General features: G+C 33.2%; 3 protein-coding genes and 1 pseudogene across 4 annotated transcripts; 2 read left to right on the forward strand and 2 right to left on the reverse strand.

Moving 5' to 3' along the window:
* Window positions 1-421, forward strand: part of LOC112521696 — a 4,327-nt pseudogene extending 3,906 nt beyond the window's left edge.
* A 2,251-nt stretch (window positions 422-2,672) lies between these two features.
* Window positions 2,673-6,987, reverse strand: LOC112521357 (V-type proton ATPase subunit c''1-like). 2 transcript variants are annotated; one of them, XR_003070086.1, is made up of 5 exons: window positions 6,793-6,987; window positions 6,620-6,697; window positions 3,221-3,391; window positions 2,911-3,141; window positions 2,673-2,806 (listed from the first exon to the last, which is right to left on the reverse strand). XR_003070086.1 is itself a non-coding variant. In XM_025130174.1 (4 exons), the coding sequence occupies exons 1-4, from the start codon at window positions 6,918-6,920 to the stop codon at window positions 2,973-2,975; spliced, it is 546 nt and encodes a 181-aa protein (XP_024985942.1). In that variant the 5' UTR covers window positions 6,921-6,987; the 3' UTR covers window positions 2,673-2,972. The 2 variants fall into 2 exon arrangements, 1 of the variants encoding a protein (XP_024985942.1); XM_025130174.1 differs by having other exon boundaries at window positions 2,673-3,141.
* Window positions 6,988-9,424: 2,437 nt separating this feature from the next.
* LOC112522058 (N-alpha-acetyltransferase 50) lies at window positions 9,425-16,792 on the forward strand. Its single transcript, XM_025131124.1, has 3 exons — window positions 9,425-9,675; window positions 15,461-15,583; window positions 16,349-16,792. Exons 1-3 carry the CDS (start codon window positions 9,522-9,524, stop codon window positions 16,564-16,566), a joined length of 495 nt encoding a protein of 164 aa, XP_024986892.1. The 5' UTR covers window positions 9,425-9,521; the 3' UTR covers window positions 16,567-16,792.
* A 631-nt stretch (window positions 16,793-17,423) lies between these two features.
* On the reverse strand, window positions 17,424-19,703 carry LOC112521492. Its single transcript, XM_025130387.1, has 7 exons — window positions 19,468-19,703; window positions 18,372-18,414; window positions 18,206-18,298; window positions 18,078-18,140; window positions 17,899-17,994; window positions 17,740-17,817; window positions 17,424-17,659 (listed from the first exon to the last, which is right to left on the reverse strand). The coding sequence occupies exons 1-7, from the start codon at window positions 19,587-19,589 to the stop codon at window positions 17,573-17,575; spliced, it is 582 nt and encodes a 193-aa protein (XP_024986155.1). The 5' UTR covers window positions 19,590-19,703; the 3' UTR covers window positions 17,424-17,572.
* Between the last annotated feature and the right edge of the window lie 3,895 nt (window positions 19,704-23,598).

Raw genomic sequence — 23,598 nt, forward strand, 5'->3', positions numbered from 1 at the left:
CTGTGACCCCACCTCTTTCTTCCCCAACTTCAAAGTTTCCGAAAAAGAACAATCTTGATTGGAAGATTTCACCAAACAATACACTTCCACCTTCAGTCTGCCAGTTTTTGCATCATCAGTGCCCACTAGCCCGAACAGGCACCAGCGGTTCATGCCTTTTACTATACCAGAGTGCGATGAGCCTGATTGGTGCACCACTGGTTCCTTCCAACGGCTGAGGTTCCAAGATTGTGATCCAATGATGGTGGACCCCAATTCTCCAACATTTAACCTGGTGAACCCAAATGCTCGAGTGGTTGCTACCAATGATCCGATCCGAGAGAAGGGGAAAGGGGTGAAGGCGTGGAAAGGTGAGCGGTTTCATGATGTTGGTTTCGATGATCTTGAACTCACCCTTGGAAGCGGGACTGCTAAAATATAAGCGTACATATATTGATTGATGCTGGAATTCTCAAGATTTGAAGATTTAGAGGTTAGAATATGTATCGAATTCTTTTGAAGTGACCRGTGATCTTAAATATTCGATCTTGATTTTGGTTCTTGGTTCATCATTTTAGTGAATAGAAACCCATGTTTATGATTCATGTGGATATTGGTATGGTGAAGAAGCTTGATCATGTCTCTTGTAGAATCTGGGTTTCATCTCAAAGTTGGAAGCAATTGGCATTGAGATGAATCCTTGGTGAATCTTTTATGATGTTATGAATCAAATGAAAATTATTTGATATGAAACTTGCACTTTTGCTTGATTTTTTAGTAAATGTTTAATTTATAAAATTTTTAATAATATAATTAGTTTTATCTATATATTATATTATTATTATTATTTTATTATTACTATTTTATAAATGAGATTTGGTAAAAGTCTTAAAAACAAGTTTTGATGTTTAAGGTACTGTCTTTTTATGCATTGAGTCTTAAAGTCTTAAAAATGTACAACCTCTAATGCATTTAGTACAACTCTATAAAGCATACTTTGGTATTAAAAGCCCTTTTTTCCGTGCACCAATAGAGCAGATCTCTTTCAGAAGGTTAACTTGTTTTACTCCATGTTTGTAGTTGTCGTTATGTTTATATTAGTGGGTAATTGAGGTTTTTTCTAAGTGGTGTCATTTGCAGGGTTCAGTTGAAACGGTCAACGCAACAGAGTTYTGGTTAATATATTTGGTTGCAAGGCTAGGTTAATATGGAGTTCAGAGCACTTGGTTAATACTTSTTGTAATCTTGATTCAAGTATCGAAGCAAGAGAAACTACACTAATGATATGTGCAAGGCATAAACATGTTGAGTGTCTTAAGCTTCATGTTGCTACCAATTTGGGTTTGATAGGCATAACAATGTTGTCTTTTGTAATTTTAAAATTTATTTATGGTGTAACTATGTTATTAATTTTCTGGTTGGTTGGTTTGTAGTTTGACGAAAGAATTCAACTCTATCATCATTAAATCTTATTTTATAAAACCAGCGGAACTTCAAAATCGTTAAAATTCATGGCTCCCGTCGCATTGCGCGGGTACACAACTAGTAATAAAGTAAAGAGTTTATATTTTTTGAATTTTTTTAATGAAATCTAATGGATTCAATTTTGATCAAAATTTTCGATTTGTGGGATGCGTTTTTGCCCTCATCAGGCTTACTCTTTCCAAGTCATCCCACATCGGTGGAAATTAATAAATTTTCTTCATCCTCTACTATATATATTTGATCATCACCCTTACAAACTCAAGTGATCCACCACTCGCAAGTGGTTTTAGCATGTGTGGCTTGAGCTACAGTTTGTTTAAGTTTGTTCATAGAAACATGTTTGTTTGTTTATTTTCGTTTAGCATTTTAACAAACGAACATAAACAGTTACAAACACAATCATTTCTTAAAACAAACACAATCATTTCTTCAAACGAACACAAACGCAAAGAATTTTGTTTATTTATTATTTGTGTTCGTTTGTTCTGTTAAGTTAAATGAACTAACATGGACAATATCATTGTTACCCCAATAAAACTTCACAATGAATGTTACAAAAACCTTTTTCTATTTTTTAATTTATAAAATATAACTTTATTTATAAATTACTATATAAATTTAATATATATGAATCTATATTATAAAAAATTCAAATTATAATCTATTAGTTTTTACAATTCCATATTAATTTTTATTTGTTAATGTACATATTTTGTTAACATATTTGAAACAATTGAAACATAAATGTAATTTATACTAAAATTATTAAAGTATAAAATTACACAAATATTAATCTTTACAAAAAGTAATAATAAATGATAAATAGTAATATAAATCACTTATAATCTCAATTTGATCAAATATGTTGAATCAAATCGAAACGAAGTTGATGATAAACTCCATTTGAGCACTTTCGGACAAGACTGATCCGGGTTCAATATTTACCTTGCAAGATCCGGACTGAATCAGACTTTGGTGACCAGACCATCCTTTTTTAAGTCTTACTCGGTAAATAAGGACGACTCCTCTCATCAGGGTAAACGTTTATTGAAGAAAATGTTGCATATGGTACCGTCTTAGTGGACTAAAATCTTACCCGGTAAGTAAATGATAGTATCGAATTTTGCAACACTTATTCGGAAAACGGCCCTAACCCCTGTGCAACTCTATATCATCATGCAAATGCAGCATTCATTATGCACTAGAAATTTCTAAAATGACTGCTTCAATGAAACTCATAACTCGTAATTGCTTGTATTTGTGGATACACAATTCGTCCTTTTCGAACAAAGCAACAAAAAAAGCACGTCTTATCGACATGTTGTCTACCCGAATGTAGATCCTGCAGGAATTCAAACAGGAGAACTGATCATTATTCACTAACATACAACAAAAATCAAGAACACCCGAGAACATACATTTATTCCTTCTTCCGTTTCTAATTACCTCTATAGAATAGATATGCACACGCAAGAATTTTGTGTTGTTCGACTGCAAATACAAGCGAATTAAACCTTCGAAGGCCAGGTGGCTTGAGCCGACATTATTATTCCCACGATCACACCAAACAGCCCCAGTGCACTACCGAAGATTTCAATTACAAGAATTTTCACAAAGAGCGAAGAGTTTTGCGCATCAGACAGGGCGCAGCTACTCCCAATGATTCCCACACACAACCTGTCAAAGAAAAGGTTAAGCCTGCAACAAACACAATCTTTGTTGAAGAACTCAAAAGATTTGTATGGTTGGGACTTACCCGCATACAAGATTTGCAAAACCAACGATGATTCCAGAGGCAAATATCGCATATCCTGCTCTAAGAGACTCGGGTACATACATTTGTGAGCCTGGAACGCTTTCCAATTTTGTTTGTAGAATAATGGCCACGATAACACCATATATAGCAACGGCTTCACAGAATATGACACTGATCACATGAATGTGCAAGTTAAATCATAATCCCAAGGGACATTCATTGAATGAAACTAACGGTATTAATACAGCAATGCTCTGATGACTTTGATCAAAATAAACCATATCAAATGCATAGAGTAATTAAGACCTTAGAGGATATTTGATGGTTAAGGAAATAGAACAGAAGAGGTTAAAAATAAGTAAAATGCAGATGAAGCATCAAAGCTTTCAGAAGCATTTGGTTAGGAACTATTGTATTTAGAAATGAGTTACATGATTAACAAAAAAATATTCATGCAGCCAATCGATATTAATTCAGTAAAAAGGTGCGGCTTTCTTCCAGTATAATAGTAGAATATATAACATTTTCCTGCTTGAAATGTCCTATATTACATGCCAGATTTCCTTTCTGAAGCTGAAATTTCTTAGCTAAGTTGCATGATTACAGCTATTCGTTGATCTGATGCACATGAGTCCACCATATTTTCTATCTGAATTCAACTTTTACATTCAAGTGTACATTTTACCCTTTTGTGTGTGATGCAAGCAGTTAATCAGTTGGGAACTTGTTCATTACCAAAATCAACTTTCTTAATATTAGTGCACAACCATTTGTTGCATATGTTCAGGGAAGCAGAGGCATATTGTTTTTGGGTAAACACTACAAACTAATGTTAAAACTATTCTATTACAAGAAGCAACACTGTTTTGTATCAATGATCTCTAGTAATAAAAATTGAAGAGATTGTGTTTCACCACAAATAAGTGGTAACAGATTAAAATGATGCAACAAGTACAAATACCGTTCACCATCAAACTACCAAGATCAACTAGCAATGACGGGTTTGCATTATTTACCTTGCATGTTTTACTTGTATCCCTAGATCGACACAAATACAGTACTCACTCAACTTTGAGTCTATGCATTTTGATTTGTATCCTGGACAATTGTATCATTTGATGACTATATGTATTTTATGACCCTTTAGCATGCTAACAGTTCACCACACCAAATATTTTAGTTTTTGCTTTCTGATTGTGCAAGCATGGTAAGACTTGGCATACATGATTGTATGACTGAACCCCACACATCAGGCCGAAGGGGCATCCATAGAATGATTGTCAGTGTTCTATAGTCGAAATGGACTAGCATGCAACTACCAAATCACATGTGCATTTTACTTGTGAGATGGTTCTTTCTGCTACATTGTCTCTAGATAGTTCATGACTAAGGCTGATTATATAAATATCTTATATCCTAAATTGGATGATGTTCACTCTTTATTTGATTGACCCCCTCTCCTTGAGCAAGACTATGTACTTTCAAGGGAAAGAAGGTGTATCAATAGCATAGCATTGTAAATTAAAGATTGATACTCCATTGTTCTACCCGATGGATTTATGCGTTTGTATAACATAGTTATTCACCTTATAATGTATTTGCAATAAACTCTTGTGACTGTGTAATCCTTTAATAGAGTGCCATGCATGATTTATATTCACTTGGTTTGCTAACACTCATTGAGATGGATAAGACTCCCTTACTTTGTATCCCTTGTGAAATTGGTTTTATTGGGTATCAAAGGAAAAGGGACATTTACAACATCGTCATGGCATACTCACTTCATACGATAAGAAAGTCCTGCTTCTAGTTTTAGGGGTCAAAGGTAGCAGCTGTTGAGTCCTAAAAGTATCATAGCAACACTTATATGAAATGTATTAATACGGTTTGTTTTTTAAGTTCAAGATATCCAAACTAAAAAATATTGGTTGTTTTCTCCAAAAGATTCAATACACAACTGTAGAGCATGATAGAGCATTCAAACAAAGCTAGACCAATTTCTTACCATCCATGAGAACCATATGAAAAAAGGTCTATAACAAAGGCTTCTTCCAAAACATTATTACTTCTTCAACCATAAAATTGAAATGTCACCACTTGCACTCCTTTCACATGAAATTGTAGAAGTCTAAAAGATAAAAAAGATTTAAAAAGAAAAAAAATGACAGCCTCAAGCATTTTCTCCCCAACCTAGTTGTGAATGCTATTCATGAAACCAAGAAATTGGTAAGACAAGAAAACAGTAACCATAAGAAGGTGAACCCCTTGGGTTCCCAACACATTCCCCTTAGAAGCCAACTCCTTTGATATACTCAACTTATGCAAATATATGTTCACTACTTCCCCCGCCTCATTCTTACTGACCTTTGCCTCTCCTAATAAACTAACCTTGTGGTAGAAGTATCCTCTTGTAACCAGTTCATTCAAGAGTCTAAGTGTGAGATTACGGAACAACTTCAAACAACGTGGGAAGATATTTTCAAACTTGAAAACCAAAATACTTTCAGAAGCAAAAGTGAACGCTGGTTAATGTTTTTAGAAAATATTGTTAAAGCTGAGATTTTCTTGGATAGAGTTTATTAAAAATATATGGGATGATAAGATTATTTTCTTGCATTATGAAGAACTATGATATGGGCAAGTGTTGTTGACATACATTATGCCACTATTGAGGGAATTATCAAAGCACAGCCATTGGTCTTGGACCCATCCAGTATTAGCCCAGCTTGTTGATCTGGTTGCCTCTATTTCTCTTAATCCGTTGAAACCTGACATCTCCAAGAACTCTAAGACATATTGGACCCCTCCTGCATATGACCAAATATTTATATGTCCCTTTGGAACCAAATTCAACATATGAGGAGGTGGATGTATGGCTGGAGGTTGTGCAGAGCCTTTGTACGACCAGCAACCGTGCTGTCATTCTCAGTTGGCCATAGTGGACAGGGTTAGCACCAAGCATAGATTGTGTTAAATGTCAATCAGTAGTTTTAGATGGAGACGGTTACGTTCTTAAGCAAAATAACGTAATTCATTTTCTTCCAGCATTTATCGCTTATACTGCTTCATCTACAGCATTTGGGCTGTTCAACAGCAAAAGCTCTGCCACTCAAGTTCTGGTTAAGCAAATCTCTCTAATTATAGTAGAAGTTCGGGGGACTTCACTCAGTCAGGAAATCCTTGGTTTAGGATTGCGTTGCTTGGTCTTGTTGCATTTGGTGCCCCGATATAGCCTTGTATATCTCGTTATTTAGTTTACCAAAAGAACATCAAGCATCCAACCAAAGCCAACAATAGTTATAAGATCACGTTCTCACGGTTCAAATCAGAACTAAATCAACCAAAATTAAAATGTACGGCAAATATAGAAAAATCTTAGGGCTTTTACTTATCTCATACCTTATAAGATTCTTTGATGTAATACGAGGAGCTTTGATTGCCGCACCGATCAAACTACTTCCTGTTATATAAATTCCCCTGCAAAACCATAAATAAACATTCAAATCAATATAATTCTCTGCATAGTGATAGACGATTGATCGAAGTGAATTAGTGTAGTTAAACGGAATTACCAGGCGGCGCCTAAGACCGAGACGCCAATAGCAACGGCGATACCAATGGCGGAGAAGGTATACGGGGAGATCTTTAACATTGCTCTTGCCCATGAGCCTGAAGCTCCAATAACAATGGCGCCTGACATCGATACTCCGCTTTTCTTGCTTCTTGGATCCTCCAGACCAGAGAAGATCAAGGTGGAGAGAAAGGACCACGTCTATGAGACTTTGCTTGGAATCCTTTTGTTTTGAATATTTACTAACTACCCCTTTTAGTTTAAAGTTTTCAATAAATACCCTTGTATCGTTTTTTTTTTCGCAATATGGTTGAAAGAAGAGGAAAAATATGCACCAAAGTTTGTAAAATATTCAAATAGGCCACCTAATTATAGAAATATCTAAAAGAATCATCCAACTTCTAGTTTGTTTTTGTGATTTTAATTATAGAAATTTAAATTTTAATGGAGGGAACGAGGGATTAAGGATGTTAACAAGTCGAGTTGGGCAGGCTCGAATTCGAATAATTTGTATAAACTTGTGTTCGAGCTTGAATATTTTTTTTTTCTAATGTTCGAGTTCGAACACGATACTCATTTAACAAATTAATTTGAGTTATATGATAATACTTAAAATTCAATATATATATATATATATATATGCTTGTTTATGGACTAGAACTCGATATCAGTAACTCATTTATTGGTTTGAGACTTTGAGTTGGATAATATTTATTATTTTGATTAACCATGTTTGTCTCGGAAAAAGTGTACAACTGAATAGCTTAGGTTGACTTGATTCGAAAAATCTAATCGAATTTTCGAATAAGTCGAATTAAACATTAGTGTTATGAAACTCGACTTATCAAGTTAAACGGACTTTATATTGTATTCAAGATCAATTCGAACTTAAAAATTATCAAACTCATACTCGAGTAGTTCGTTAAAAGTTCGAATCATTAACACCCTAAGTTGGACAACATATAGGAGTTGACTTTTTATTGGTTTTATGTTTTTGGTCAAAATTTATGTTTTTTTTTCCATTTATTTTGTTGTTATAAAATGTGTGTTTAAGCATTTTAATGTCTAATATATAACAAATAATTACTAAAATCTTTAATAAAATGAATATATTAGACAGAAACGGATGACATGTCAATACGAAAGCTAACATAAGTTTACATGAAAGATAATAAAACATACATCATATTTCATGAATACAAATTAATAACTCACTTTTATCATGTTGTTTACTAAATACTTACTTAGTGAGTACTTATCGGATCATTTACCTTATCAGGTGAATATGGTAAGGACCAAAAATCTTACTTGGTAAGAACGATGAAAAGTCTTACCTGGTAAGTCATTGTGACAACTCTTACCCGCTAATTATTTATATGGTAAATTGTTGCACACAGTATCATTTTGATGGATACAATCTTACCAGGGCCGTCAATTAACATGTTAAATGTGAGATTTTGAACAGGACCCCTAAAATTTTTGGGCCCAAATTTACATGTTTAGGGGATTTTATCGACGTGTGTAAAACTATAGCCGATATTATTTAGGTTCAAATTATTAATGGTTTAGGTTTAGTTTCAGATTGTTAATCGTTTTAGGTTTAACCCATTTTTGTGCTTAACATATATTCTCTATTATCTCATTTATACAATGTAATCAATAGTTTTAAATATAGCAGGGCCTCCAAAAAGATTAGAACGTCCATGAATCTTACCCAGTAAAGTAAGTTAGCGGTTGTTTACTGAATGCTTACCGGGTAAACATTTACCAAGACAAATTACCTTATTGGATGAATATAATAAAGACCAACAATCTTGCCGGATAAAAAAGAGGCAAAGACCAAAAGTTTTACCCAGTAAGTGAGGGTGACGACTCTTGTCACGGTTAATGCTTGCCATGTAAATTGTTGCATACAATACCGTTTTGTAGACTAAAATCTTACTGGATAAGCAAGTGAGAATGTTGAATTTTGCTGGTAAGCCTTTAGGTAAACAGGAAGCGGCCATCAGGCACATTTGGTGTATTTGTTTTATAAACTCAACTTAATATCCGCATATGAATTAACTTTGTACATATCTTTTTCACTTTGCTGGTTGATTTGATACGAGGTGAAAGATCATGTGAGAAGGGAGATTATGCTGAGAAACGCAAGAAGATATTTGAACTCACTTTTAATCTCATGTCCACCCAATAAATTGCGTTTTAGAAGAGAATTGATCTCATACATCTCGGTGCATCTCATTTCAATTATGATTGATCAAAGGGTGGAGATCTCTTCTTACGCTTATCACCATAACTTCTTTTTTCATCGGAACCCAACCATTTGATACGAATACTATGTATGCATATGCATTAAGGGTTCAAGATTAATATGATCCTTGTTTCTATAAAAATAACCATTTGACAACTCACTTTTGCGTTTGACATTGTCTTGCAATTTCTTATACCCTTTTTCGTATTTTATTTGACATTTAATCGTATATGAAGTTATAATTGTAATTTTTCTGCTAACTTAAATAGGGTAGTATTGTAAAAAACAAAACTACAAGGACTAGAATGTCAAAGTAATAAGTTTAAAGGAAGTAAATGTAAATTAAGAGACGAAACACAAATTCACGCCCCCAGAGAGTTCTGGAGCTTAAAACACGGCAAGAAACCCCTCTTTTACCCACCGCAATCGAATCATCGTCTTCTTGTGGGTACGAGCAGAGAGATCAATCAGAAAGAAACATGGGAGCAGGTCGTGCAGTTTCAATCTCATTAGACGGAGTGCGGGACAAAAACTTAATGCAATTGAAAAAACTCAACTCTGTCCTGTTTCCTGTTAGATACAATGATAAGTATTACGCAGATGCTCTTGCTTCCGGCGAATTTACTAAGCTAGGTATCATTCTTCGACTGGGGGTTTCTTATAAATCCATCATCTTTTCTGGGTTAATCCTTGATTTTTATTTAATGTTTGCAAATATCTCATCTTCTGTGTTTATTATGGGTTATAATGACAACTTTTTAGGTTCTAAGCTTAACTAATTTGATTTTTTGCTGATGTATTGAATGGAATTGGTTGCTGTTAATGGCATTCGAGTTTCCAAGGAAAAAGCTTTTGACGTTTGATGTCAAACCTAGTCCTTCCCAAAATGCAAAATCTGATGTATTTTGTTCTTCTGGAAACTGACACAGATATCAATTTATCTGTATTGTTTGTTATAATGTTTAATGTATTTATGAAAAACTCTCCCGCGGTATAGAATTAAAACTTTTATGCTGATGCTTTTGCTTCTCTGAATTTGTTAAGTAAGTATAATTCCTCATTGGGGTTTGCTTATAAATGGATTATATGTTCTTGGTCAAATTGTCTTATCGTTTGTGGAATATTTGTGTATGATCTTTTTTCTTTTGGTTTTTTGTTTTGGGATGATGTACAGTTAAACCTCGATAAAGCTAGTGGAAAAAATATTCATTTAGCAGGTTCTTTATTGATAAATAAATGAATAGTCATAGAATATCAACCAAAAAGACCTATAGAGGACCCTACTCCGGATTGGGATTTACTGGGTCGGTTTGGTCCGGTTTACATGCAAACATGGGTGCAACAAGTTTGATTTGACTATTAGTCATTCAACAATATCAAACACTATCAACAAATCCAGTAATTGTTACTTTATATTTTTATTAGGGTCTTAAGGATTCGATTCTTTTTATTACTTAATGCATTTAGCGAGGTTGTTATTTTAGTCCTTGGCCTAAGTCTGGACCAGAATAAATTATTATATAATCAAGGTTAGTACTTTATCAAACATTACTTTATTGAGGTTTAACTGTAGGTAGTGGTATGGTATAATGTTAGCAAGTTTTTAAGAGCAAGCCACAAAATTGGCACCGCCTGTTTCACAGTAAAGGTCAAGTGTGTGAATCTATGTTTGAATTTGTTCCCAACTGGTTGGGGGATCTGAGACCTTGGAAGTATGTATTTAGACATTTACTTGTACATACACTGTTCCAGAAAAAAGATGTATAATCTGATTTCTAAACTGGACGGTATGATTTCTACTTCAAATCAATAAGGATTCTTAAATGGGAAAATCTTTGTATTAAGTTCTTAAGATCATCCAAGTCAACTATGATGATGATGTAAATGACATGATAAAAGCAGCAGGATGTGTTGATGGCAACCTTCAGAAGTCTACGTGCTTCGAAAGTCTACTTAACTTAATGCTTGTTTTACAGGATGGTGGGAGTTGGTATGCTTCACAAGGTAGCGTATTAGGTCACCAAAAGACATATATAGAGATGAGTGTAGCTAAAATGTGAATGCTAAGGTGCATTTATGGCCAACTACTGAGGGATGATATTAGAAAAGATGATCTAAAGGAGAATGTCTGGGTGCCACCATTTGAGTTAGCCATCTCTATAGCAATTCTTTAAACATACTACATGGAAATTTTGACTTGTATAAGAGGTTGTTAGGAGGGATAGAGGTTGGCCAAGATTGATACGGCCGATATTAAGTTAGGAGAATGCATCAAAGGAATTACCCTCAAACAGGAACTTATGAGAAAATGCTATTTATGTCACAACACTACCCTAAGAGGGGTTCACCCCATTACTTCTATTCGTTTCATCTCTTTATAATTGTTATTGTGTATCATTGCTAGCGTGCTCCGAGTAATTTGAGATAGAAGGCTTCTTGACATTGTTGTTGAACTTCAAGTTCTACATGGTACTAATATTGGTATGACATGGCACAAGACATGTCTTTTTGGCGTTGAAGTATAGTGTGGTTGGGGTATAATGTTCTTTATTTCAAACCATGATAGTGGTGTAGCAAAAAGATTTTTATCAGGGCAATAGTTTAGCAATAACCTCGGCAAAGTTATTTTTCTTATTCATCAAAAGAAAAATGGAGAACAAGAATAGATAGTGAAGGAATCAAACATAGAAGATAAGCAAGACGGAAGGGAAGAAAACGTTTGGTCTTCGAGATGAATGACCACACCTTCAAAATGTAAGGTTGAACCGACGCCTACCTAGAGCTCAATTCAGCACCTGATTAATCAAGACAAGTGTTGAAGCAAGGAAGGACTCAGACTCTTGGTCCTAATTACCACTGAAAAACCACAATTATTGACATGCAATCTGGAGAAAACAAGTCCTAATTGCTAATTCATAATGCAACCTTGAAATCCCTCAAAGAAATCCTAAGAATTCACAAGCGAAAGGATTTCAACTAAGTTATTTTTTTTATTCATCCATTAAAATGTGATTGCCAAACCACTATTAAAACTAAAGGTAAATCCTTGCCTGTCTTTAATCTGGACTTCTTTAGTCAAGTCTTGCCATAATCTAGCCTTCTTTAATGAAAAGGGAAGCAACAACATACGAAAGTTGCATAAAAGGGAATGAATAAAATAAGGGATGGTTAATGCAATATGGCATATGATTCATTCCTCAATTAATTCTTTGATCATTCCCTATTGATTATGTTGCAATTTTTTATTCCAATTCTTGGCCAAAGCAAGTATTGAAGTTCAGCCAAACGAGACTAAGGGATGGTGACCGAATTTTAAGTATGGTTATGACAGTGACATTAGGCCTCCTTTGGACTTGGCAACACATGCAAATCATTTGTTTCTTTGAGCTTGTGATCTTTCACTTTAAGTTCTTATTTATCCCACTGTCTTTAATCAAATATGTCAGGGCCTTCTTTAACTTATTGGACCTCGCTCTTGTAATCGGTCCAACAATTTCTTGAAATGGATCTCTCAAATAAAGATGTGAATCCTTCAAGCTTTGGATTCCTTGTGCTTGAATATGGTCAACTGCATTTCTTCAATCCTTAGTTTTTCGGGCACCATCTTCTCATCGAGTGTGTTGGCTTGACGTTCTCCATCAAATTTGTTAATACCTTCCTACATTTAAAAAATATCGAATTTGGTGCTTGTCTTTCATGTTGTATAGTGTTTCCAAAGTTTCTATTAGTGCAACAAGATCTGTCGTAATGATTAACTATTGCTTATTTGGTGTATTTAGGTTTTCTCTAATCTCCATGTGTTCGGATAAAATTATTAGTAGTGGATGGGTGGAATAGCTTCAAACAACCAAGTCCAAAGTGATGACGAAGAAGGCCTTGAAAAATTATTTCTGCTAGTGCTGTTTTCTTGTTTGCACTTATTAAAGTCTTTAAGTTACACAAACTTTTAATTTACACAAACTTATTAAGATTAAAGTATAGTTAGCTGGTGGCTTCTCCTTTCCTGTTTTAGTATATTTGTAATTGTAGGATTCTTTCTCATCATAATAGAAAATAAAAATACAATCAAGGTCTCTCTTGTTATGTCTTCGTAGAACTAGATCAAATCTATAGCTACCTCCAAACCCACAACACTTTTCTTCTTTAGAAAAAACATGTGAGATACATTCTCTCTCAATCTCTCCATAATCACACTTTGAGAAGAGAAAAAACATGGTACGTTTGATGGTAAAGTTGGTGGTTGCCATAGAATTACTCGTTTAAGCAATAGATTTGGTAGCTTTGCAGTATTTATTTTTGGTTCATTCCTCCTAAATCCTGTTACATTTGTTATTATGTATATGCTTCAGTGCTCTCTTGCTCTAAGCTCTTTTTTTTTTGAAGTATATAATATTTATATACGGCAATTAGAACAAATAAACTCACACACACTCCTCACCTTTGGTGAGGTTTGAACCCTTGACCTCCTAGAAGGCCAAGGACTCACATACCCCTAGGCCTACAGTGATCTCTTGCTCTAAGCTTGCGCACAGCTATTATTGAAAGCTTTGAGCCGGGGGGGGGGGGGGGGGGGGTTCCAGACACACTGTTATGCTAAAGTTTTAGGGGATCTGCATGAACCAGTATCTGCCTTCTGTATCTGGTCCTAGTGAGTTCTTGACAATGTGTGGAGAAACACAAACTCTAAAGTGCAATATCAAGAATGTAACATCACCCCTAAATAAGTTGATCTTGAAAGTATATCTTTATAACTTACATGTTAGACTATGACGTCAACACCATTTACAAGATGAAACTCTCTCTCTCTCTTCCCCCCTCTCTGCAGCCATGTTGTGAGTATACATGGAAAAATTACAAGACCACACCTTTCATCCAAACTAGTTGGGTTATGCTAAAAAGGAAAAACTTCGGAAATTATGAAGGTGTGAAACCCCTAAGGTTCAGGGCTGGAATAGCATCCTTTCACATGACATGCTCTCTTCTAATGAAAACTTACTTATATTTCATTAACTTAAAAACTCTCCAGTAATTCCCAAGTCAATCATGGTCCATCTGTACATCTCCTAGCTACCGCTTTTTGTATGACTCTTGCTTTCTAATTACTCAATTCAGATGTCTATGCTGGAGATGACCAAACCATCCCTACCGTGATGGCTGGGTTTATTTAAGTGATGCATGAGTAAAAGTATAAAACATAAAAACCTCTTATGTTACGAAAGATCATATGGTTTTAGGCTTCAAGCAGTTATTGGAAAATGAAGAATGATTAGCAAGAAAATGTTAAAACTAGTTTAAGCATTTTAATCATGGTCACATGCATGCCATTGCCAATGGCGTGGTCGTTTACGGTGGTGCATAGGCTTAGTTTTGGTCCGTTTCATTGATTTGGGGTAATTTCAATCACTTGTTGTTTGTTTGCGTTTGTGGACTTTTTGTTGATCAATTGTATTCATTTTTGTTTTACCATATTTACGAAGTGTTCATTTATCCATATTTGCTTCATATTTTTCATCTTGCATGTGGTCCTGTTTGTTAATCATGTGCTACTTTTATATTTGAACGAATGTTGGAATATATGATTGTTTATTCCTTAAGTAATTGTTGCATATCAATGTGCTTACTCATAAGCTAACTTCAGTTTGAGCATATGTTTGCGATTTTACCCATCGAGCCATCCTGCTCTTTATGGAAGTATTACATTCTCAAGATCTTACTACGTCTTTGTCATATGGGAATAATTGGATTTACATGTTTGTATACCGGCCAACCATGATTTTCAAACTCCATGGAAAGTGATGCTCTCTCTGTCCCATGAATATTGTGATGTTTGACATGGGACATTGCAAACAGGGAAGTGTTGCAATTTTCAAGTATCTAATAATTTCAGGGTTGGGAAAGGGATTTCCCATTGCAATTTGCATTTCTTCTATGTGCACACAGTTTCTTTCAGTGTCTCTTTCATATTCACAAGAAGGTTATTTCTTATCAAAATGTCAAGTTTGTGAAAAGAAAATGTTGTCAGATATCTAGGCATTAAAGCAAGGAAGAGAAAAGATCAGAATCAAATTACTGTTTAGGTCATTTAGCATTCATTCTACGGCTTAGACCAATATTCACATGTGATTGTAGATCCCATTTACATATTTACTTGAATTGAGATGGGATCCACAAAATGGAGAAGAAAGAACTGAGGTAGATGCCTTACAGGGAAAGATATTATGATTGTGGAACACCTAAGCAAAATACTACCAAATCACCATATATTTCAATATTCTGAAAGTTCTCGGTGTACACATCCAGCATTCAGAAAGTTGCATGTTTTGGGCTTAGAAGTCATAAAATTTTGTATTTTCCCCAGTCAAAAAAATGCTTAAATATTCTCTAAGTTTGCTTCTTTTTTTCTTCTCGGCCTTTTCAGCATATTACAGTGACATCTGTGTTGGCTCAATTGCATGCCGGCTTGAGAAGAAGGAAGGTGGGGCTGTTCGTGTATACATAATGACATTAGGTGTTTTGGCACCATATCGTGGCCTAGGTATTGGTGAGTACGAAAATCTTCTTTACTTGCTCTACTTCATTTTTAGATTCCTGATAAGCTTGACGCCATCTAAATTATTTTATGCAATGTAGTACCGGAACATAATGCATATCACCATCTCATGAAAATCACAACATTGGAATTGTGTGAATATTTTCTTGTCAAATGCTTAAACTACCGTCAATGAAGACAAAAGATGAAATAATCTTGTGGACCCGAATCACTACTATTTGTTATTTTTAAAGATGATTAGGAGAAAATATGTTATAGAACTTTGAAACTATGCTAAATATAGACTGATTTCCTATAAAATAGATTGTTGCAGTTTTCATGGAACGGGGGAGTGTCAGGAACGATCATGGGCATTTGTTTCCTGAGTTTTTTCTTCCCCATAGATTTACTCCCATGGTTCCAACTTCCAAGAAAAGAGGTAGACTTCAAATGTTTGAGGTCAAACAAACTAATTTGACTTGATATTTTTAATAAGCTCTTAGATTATCAATGTTGGTGTAAATTTTCCTTCAAAATATCATTATTTTGAGCTGGAGAACCGGTAAGTCTGACTCTGAAAAGTCAAAGCTCAGTTCAGTAGCAGATTGAGAGACTTGGTATAAGTCTCTATAAAAGATTTAAGATTCCCTAATTCATCTGTTTTGAATCTGCATACCAGTGGAAATTTGACAAAGGGTACCTCAAAGATAACAGATTGAGTATATATACACATATATTTTCATGAATCTAAACACATAGTTGTTGACATTATCACAGGTACAAAGCTGTTGAATCATGTTCTTGATCTAAGCTGCAAGCAGAACATTGGTGAGATATACTTGCATGTGCAGACAAACAACGAAGATGCCATAAACTTCTACAAGAAATTCGGGTTTGAAATCACGGAAACGATCCATAACTATTACACAAACATTACGCCCCCCGACTGCTACGTGGTTACAAAATACATTGCCCAGCCTCAATCCAAGAAATAGATGGATTCATGAAAAGAAGTGTGGAGTGTTGAGATTGTCCCAATTGGACACTGATTCTTGTTATGGATGGTAGAAATATGTAATTCTGTTTTTGAGGCCCATTTGTTCTTCTATCTTTGTTTGAAATTGAAACAGTGGTGAGTAAAACTCATGAATTTAATCATTTCTGTAGAATGATACACTGTTCCAACTTGAGAATTTAAATCACACATTTATTTATTAATCATCTGGGGTGTCTGTTTTTTTTTTCAGTGTAATTGAAGGCTTAGTTTTTTTTTTCTTATTGCTATTGGGCTTAAATGGTTCAGGCTCAAGCCTAAAAAAGCCAATACCTTTGGCAATTGGCACCATGATCACTTTTAATTTTATGTCCAATCATAAATTACCTTTAGAAGGAAATTGATCTGGTATATCTCATTGTAATTTATTTTATTTCTAATGATAAAATATTATTTTGATGACAAAGATAATGATGATTTATTATGTCGTACTAATATAGTTCAATAATTTTGTATTTGAACATATTTATCGACTAATTATTACTTTAAAAGAAAGTACATATGCAATAATTACTCGTAAACTTGAAACTTATAGTTCATTTACAGAACTTTTACCGGATAAGCGTTTATCGGTTATCACTTGCTGAGAATCTTACCCGGCAAGAGGATAGCAAAAACCGAGAATCTTATCTGATAAGTGGGGAAAAGACTCTTGCTCGGTGAGCGCTTATCGAGTAAAATACATTTACCAATGATTCATTTTGATCGCTGAAAATGTTACGGATAAACTGAAGGTGGAGACTCTTATCGGTAAGCGTTTTGTAAACGGCTCATCTTGAAGCCTTGAATGAGATATTTGTAACAAGATGAAGTTTATTTATCAAATATATATATACATGGATCCATATACATGACAACATATATGTATTATTCTAATTAATTGCGTATAACATTTATAAAGGCAGTGAAGATTGAAGCAATTATTCACAGATCTCCACCACCCTACTTCAGTACGCCACCCCGCCGGAAAAACTATCTCCGTCGTGAAGAAGAGACTCTGTAAGCCAATAACCATCCCAAAACCCACCAACTCTCTGCCAAAACAAACATTTACTCCCATAAGAATCTAATTCCAATTATGCAAACATTGCAATTTGCATCATGTTATTTATACCTGAACCATGGTAAACTGAAATGTTTCTTCTTCTTCGGGCCGAGCTCCTCGTATCCAAACCCTTTGCTTGTACAGATTCTACATCATACTCCACAAAATCAGACCAAAAACTTCGTTAACAAAATATGATTTCTATGACGAGAAGTTTCAAGTTTTAACCTCCTCAACATTTAAAGTGCTCAGAATCTTTCTCTCCTTGTGATTTAGTAAAACTCGGTACGTTGAATGGTGGAAAATTCTTCGAAACCGCTCAAACTGAATGGACAGCAAAGGATTTCAACAATTATTGATACAGCACTAGCAAAATGATAAGTTGAATATTTATGTTAATTACTGACCTGTCCCAAATCAAAAGAAGGCCCGAAATACAGAGACCTTTCAAAGGGATCAAATCCAGCAAACTGCATTTTATGATCATGGTCAACAAAACTACCCACAGGTAGAAAAAGAACAATATAGGACGTACCCTGTACATGACTTCAACCCCATAATCTGGACGTGGTTGGTCGTTGAACATCAATGCATCAAGTTGATATTGGACAGAATCTTCTGCACTAAACTACAGCCAGAGATTGAAGTAAATGAAAACAATGCACTAAACAGCAGTTAGATTCAGTTGATTAGAAGGTTACACTTAATCTTGGACCAAAAGGTCTCTTCCTGCGAGATTCCAGCCTGAAAGATTAAATCAGCACCAAATTAACACAAAAGGCTGTTGCTTGAATGCAAGAAGTCGGATATTAACATGCAAAAGACATTACAGCATAAGGGCATTAGAAAAGAAACTGCTCACCACCCAAAAGAAGACTTCAATCTACACTTTAGAAGGAACTTAGAAACAAGTTTCTAGACAAATGTACCATTTATCAAATGCATTAACAAAATGGGCCTTTATATATAATCTTTAGAAATAGAAGTTCAAGATCATCAAATTCATCTCAATGTTAGATTTTAAACAGTCCCCTCTTTTCAAGATGATTCATCGACTATTCCAACCTTATACTTGGTTACCCATAGCAAGCAAACCATCATTCAATGGTTCAAGAAATAAAATAGAACGCCACCCTTCGCAAGAATGAAAGATTTTGGGCAAAAAGTGTCTTTTTCTTGCATTTATTTTCATAATGTGCAACCAGAATGTATTTTTGGCATTAACAGTAATAATGGTTGGATTCAAATAGAAAAGCCAAGCATAATTGTTAGAAAATAGAAAGTGGATTCATCTTTTTTATGGACAATGAAGGTCTGTAAAGTGGATTCTTTTTTTGTGAGGAGGGAGTACCATATGCATAGCATCTGTCGATGCCTCTAATCAAAGTTGTTTCAATTGTCCCAAAGAACTTTGAGAATCTTCACATAATTCATTTCCAATCATGGGTAAACATCAATTTTTAATTTTGTTGTAGTTAAATTGGTAACAAATTAGGTCATCGATAATCCTGATATACCTAAATACATAACCATTTAAAAGTACATGTATCTGATTCTTCCTTTTTAACCAATTTGTCGTGGTCCAGACGAAAATCAAATGTACCTAATTCATGAAATTTGGATTCATTCAATTTTGGTTAACCTAATATGTTGAAATTAATAATTAACACAATTCTTTCCCCCTAATCTATTAACTGCCTTAAATTTCTGACTGTATACCGAACTATGAATCAGAAGACAAAAATTGGAATCAAATTCGGAACATAAAAGTTTGATTCAGGGAGAGAAAGAGGGTACCAATCGACAGAAAGAAAGTCTGGAACATCGGCAGAAGCTCTGAAGCGGGAGGTAACAGATTTGGTGTTGCCATTGAAAGGCTTGGAGAAGAGTGACGATGAAGATGACAACCACAACGACATCGTTTACTGAATAATACTTTTCTAAATCTCTGTTTGATTTTCTATGAAGATCACTTTGAATGGCCGTTGTTTGGTTTTCCAAAAGCCCAAATCGCGACACTCAAGAAATTGGGAACATTAATTTTTTATTTCTTAATAGTTTCGACTGAATCTTTAAATGGTTAATTTTGTTTGGCAAAAAAAAATCTGTCTCTTAATGATTCTAAAATTCTCTGAATGATTTTGTTAGGGGTGAGCATAGGCGGGTACCCGCCTTTTTTGATAGGAACCGGAACCGGAACCGGAACCGGCGGTTCTTGAAATATTGGAACCGGAACCGGAACCGGTTAGAGCGGTTCTTGAATTTTTGGAACCGGAACCGGAACCGCCGGGAACCGGTTCCGGTTCCGGGTACCCGCTTCCTAAAATATTAAAATTTTGTTATTTAAAAATAAAAAATAAAACATTGCCAAAACATTAAATAAATAAGCAACTTTCAAAAATAATAGAGAATAATGATTACAAACCATAATAGACTAATAAAAAAATGTTCAAAAATTTAACTATTACTTCGTAGTTCGTATGTAATCTGATGAAGAGTGAAGATGTTGAATGTAAGAAGTCAAGAAGATGAAGAATGGAGTTTGTTACAATGACGGCGTAGATGAAGAATGGAGTTTACTCTAAGAAGTAAACCTAATTTCCTAATATAAATGTGGTATAAAAAAATAATAATTAATTTTTATTGAAAATTACCGGGTACCCGCCGGTTCCGGGTACCCGGTCCCGGAACCGGTCCCGGCGGGTACCCGGCGGGTAACGGTTCCGAAAAATTGAGAACCGGAACCGGAACCATTCTCAATCGGTTCCCTATTTTAGGAACCGGAACCGGAACCACTCATATCGGTTCCGGTTCCAGAACCACCGGTTCCAAGGCGGTTCCGGTTCCGCAGGCGGGTACCCGGTTCCGCTGCTCACCCCTAGATTTTGTATCCTGAAACTCTCTTAACCATTAAGAACCCTAATTTCATCGTACATAATTACCAAACAATTATATTTCATTTTGCACTGTATTATGAAAAGTTTCTTAATCATTCTGACCGTTTAATCATTCTGCACAAAACCAATCAACAATTGACAAACAACCCCTAAGCATTTATATTTACTTCAAATTAAGATTCATTTTAAAAACAAACTTTTGAAATTTACTCTCATTTTTAAATACATAAATATTTAAGAGTTGTAAAGAGAGAAAAATAAAATAAAGATAAATATGTCATTTTGTTAGCAAAAAAATGTAATAAATATGCATACCTAAATGTATATGCAATTTAACTGTAGACTCTTATTTTAGGACGGATGAAGTATCTGTTTTTATAAAGAAATGCTTACTTTTTCATTATATATAATTGGAGAAATTTTTTCTCTATTAGAAAATCTGTTGAAGATACTCTTACATATTAACATATAACTTTTTATATATCAGATGCATTCATATACGGATAAAAACATACGCGTGTTCACATTTTTCCTTTCCACAAAAATGAATAAACACATATACTAAAAGACACATACAACAAATAAAAAATACAATGTAAACAAACGTACCAAAATAGAGATGGAATTTACTAGTACCAATCATTATCCTCCCCTACCCCTTATGTTAGACAAGAAAACACATAAAAATAGTTCTAGACGACACTTATACTATTTTGACTTTCCCTACCACATAAAAACACATGTAAGTGGTCTTGTTTCCTTTCCATTTTATAAAAGTCACAATTTAATTTTAAATTAAAAAATATAACTTGAATTTGATAAATATTTATATGATATTTTTTCGTCCAGTTTTATCTTATCTTATTCGGTCTAATTATACATCTATATTATATTATAAAGCATTTGACAAAAAATTTAAAAATCATTTTATATCATAACGTACTGTTTATTGATGCATATTAATTAAATTTTAAGATTGCAAGTAATTTTGCATAAGTACAACTTATTAAAACTTTATTTTTAAATTTGTGTAACTAACTACAGATAAGCATAATCAAATACTGGATAAGTATCTAATTTTAAATATAAAAAATTTAAAATATATTTAAGATAATCATTGAATTATAACAAAATATTAGTTATTATCTTTATACAAGAATGATATTATTAAATAAAAGATAAATTATTCCATTATTAAATCTAAAATGAATTATAATAAAAAAATTGAATTAAATAAATTATACAAAAAAAACAAGAACTTTTAAATATTTAGTTTGATACTAAAATTAATATATTTTTAAAAAAAAATTATGATATTTTCAAATTTATATTTAATTCAAAAAATAAAAAATTATCGTTTTTTTATTACCATATAAAATCATATTATAATATTGATGAAGACAAAATCAAATAAAACATTAAAATCAAAATGTATCTTACTGTACTGTATAAATATTCTCCTAATAAACGTCAAAAAGAAGTTTGGTTTTGAAAGTTTGAGATGGTAAAAGATGGTGTGGAAATAGTTGTAGTCGTTTTGGGCGGAAGTGGTGGTGGGACCATGAACCTGACCCGGAGTGCACATGAATTTGACCGCTAAATGGGGGGCGGCTACACGCTACAGAGTACAGCCTACACCTCATCCATTTGGTTACAAGGTTGGCCAGATACAAATCAAGTTTGACCTTCATAATTTATGTTAGTTGACCATATTCTTTTTTATAACATAATAAATTACATGTTTGATTTTTTTTCCCTTTTAAATAATTATAGATAATAGCCATGTGATTTTTTTAATAATTATATATATTATAACTTATAATATGTATCACAAAAGTGTTTTTAATCTTTTTAACTCTGATAAAAAGATGAATATTTTTTTTATATTAAAATCATATTAAATCATGTATTAAAAATTAAGATTAGATAAATCTTGGTTTTTGTTAGGGAAGAAGGTTGGAGGAAGGAGAGGGTAAAAAATAATAGAAATTTTAGAAAATAGTAAATGACAAAAATACCCTAAATATTAACTGAGATTTTTAGCAAGTTAAGACAAGGAACTTGAGATGTTATAAAATGTAAACCGTATGATTGTAATCTATAATTATTTAAAAAAAAATAGACTTAAAGCATCATAACATGTAAACAATATAAACCAATCATGTAATTTACTCTTTTGATACTATTATATTTGTTTTTAGTTTTGTTTTTGCTGCAAATACAAGATACTTCGTAAATGGATAAGAACAAGATAATTTTATTAAATACATATTAAAAAAGAATTATAATATACATATATATATATATATATATATGTGTATGTATAATCAATATAAGTTGCATATTCGTCTTGATATGCTACTGTAACATAAGAATTTGTTTTAAACCAAAAATGAAAATTTAATTCTAACTTATTATCTATGAAAAAAAAATCAGATTTTATATTTAAATAAAATAAAATTTGTAATTAGCGATTGAAATGTCTTGTTAATTTAAAATTTTGATAAAAACGAAACAATAAATCGTTATCTATGTCAAATTAATAGAATATAATTGTTTTTTATAATTTGTTTGATTCGGACTTAAATATTATAAATTAAACAATAAAAAATTAGTTTATCTTCGATAGAATATTTTGTTATATTTATAGGATTTAAATATTTTATGCATTTTTCAACATTTTCAACAATCTGTTATACAATTAACAGTTGTTTTGGTATTCAAACGTAAAACTTTAAAATTTGTATATATGCAATAATAAATTCTACTGTTGATTTATAAATATTTTAAGAATATAAAGTAAATAATTTAAATTTTTTTCAACATATTTTTCTAAAACAGAGATTTTAAGCATTTTTGCTTTGATGAATTTTATAAAATTAAGATTTTGGGGATTTTTACTCCAATATGAAAGAGATGGTAGAGAATTCTTCAAAAATTATTACCTGTGAAAAGAAAATATTTTTTATTATTCCTATAAAATCCTTGAAATTAAATATATAATAAAGAAAACTAATTATATACAAATGTA

The sequence above is a fragment of the Cynara cardunculus genome, assembly GCF_001531365.2.
Source record: "Cynara cardunculus var. scolymus isolate 2C chromosome LG 11, CcrdV1, whole genome shotgun sequence".
Classification (NCBI taxonomy): domain Eukaryota; kingdom Viridiplantae; phylum Streptophyta; class Magnoliopsida; order Asterales; family Asteraceae; genus Cynara; species Cynara cardunculus.

Coding starts and splice junctions, on each gene's coding strand:
- LOC112521357 (XM_025130174.1), bottom strand. CDS start 6,920: ATGTCAGGCGCCATTGTTATTGGAGCTTCAGGCTCATGGGCAAGAGCA. Junction 3,392..6,619: donor ACATCAAAGAATCTTATAAG/GTATGAGATAAG, acceptor TCATGTGATCAG/TGTCATATTCTGTGAAGCCG. Junction 3,142..3,220: donor TTTGCAAATCTTGTATGCGG/GTAAGTCCCAAC, acceptor TTTCTTTGACAG/GTTGTGTGTGGGAATCATTG.
- LOC112521492 (XM_025130387.1), bottom strand. CDS start 19,589: ATGTCGTTGTGGTTGTCATCTTCATCGTCACTCTTCTCCAAGCCTTTC. Junction 18,141..18,205: donor GGGTTGAAGTCATGTACAGG/GTACGTCCTATA, acceptor CATAAAATGCAG/TTTGCTGGATTTGATCCCTT. Junction 17,818..17,898: donor GCACTTTAAATGTTGAGGAG/GTTAAAACTTGA, acceptor AGTATGATGTAG/AATCTGTACAAGCAAAGGGT.
- LOC112522058 (XM_025131124.1), top strand. CDS start 9,522: ATGGGAGCAGGTCGTGCAGTTTCAATCTCATTAGACGGAGTGCGGGAC. Junction 9,676..15,460: donor CGGCGAATTTACTAAGCTAG/GTATCATTCTTC, acceptor CGGCCTTTTCAG/CATATTACAGTGACATCTGT. Junction 15,584..16,348: donor ATATCGTGGCCTAGGTATTG/GTGAGTACGAAA, acceptor ACATTATCACAG/GTACAAAGCTGTTGAATCAT.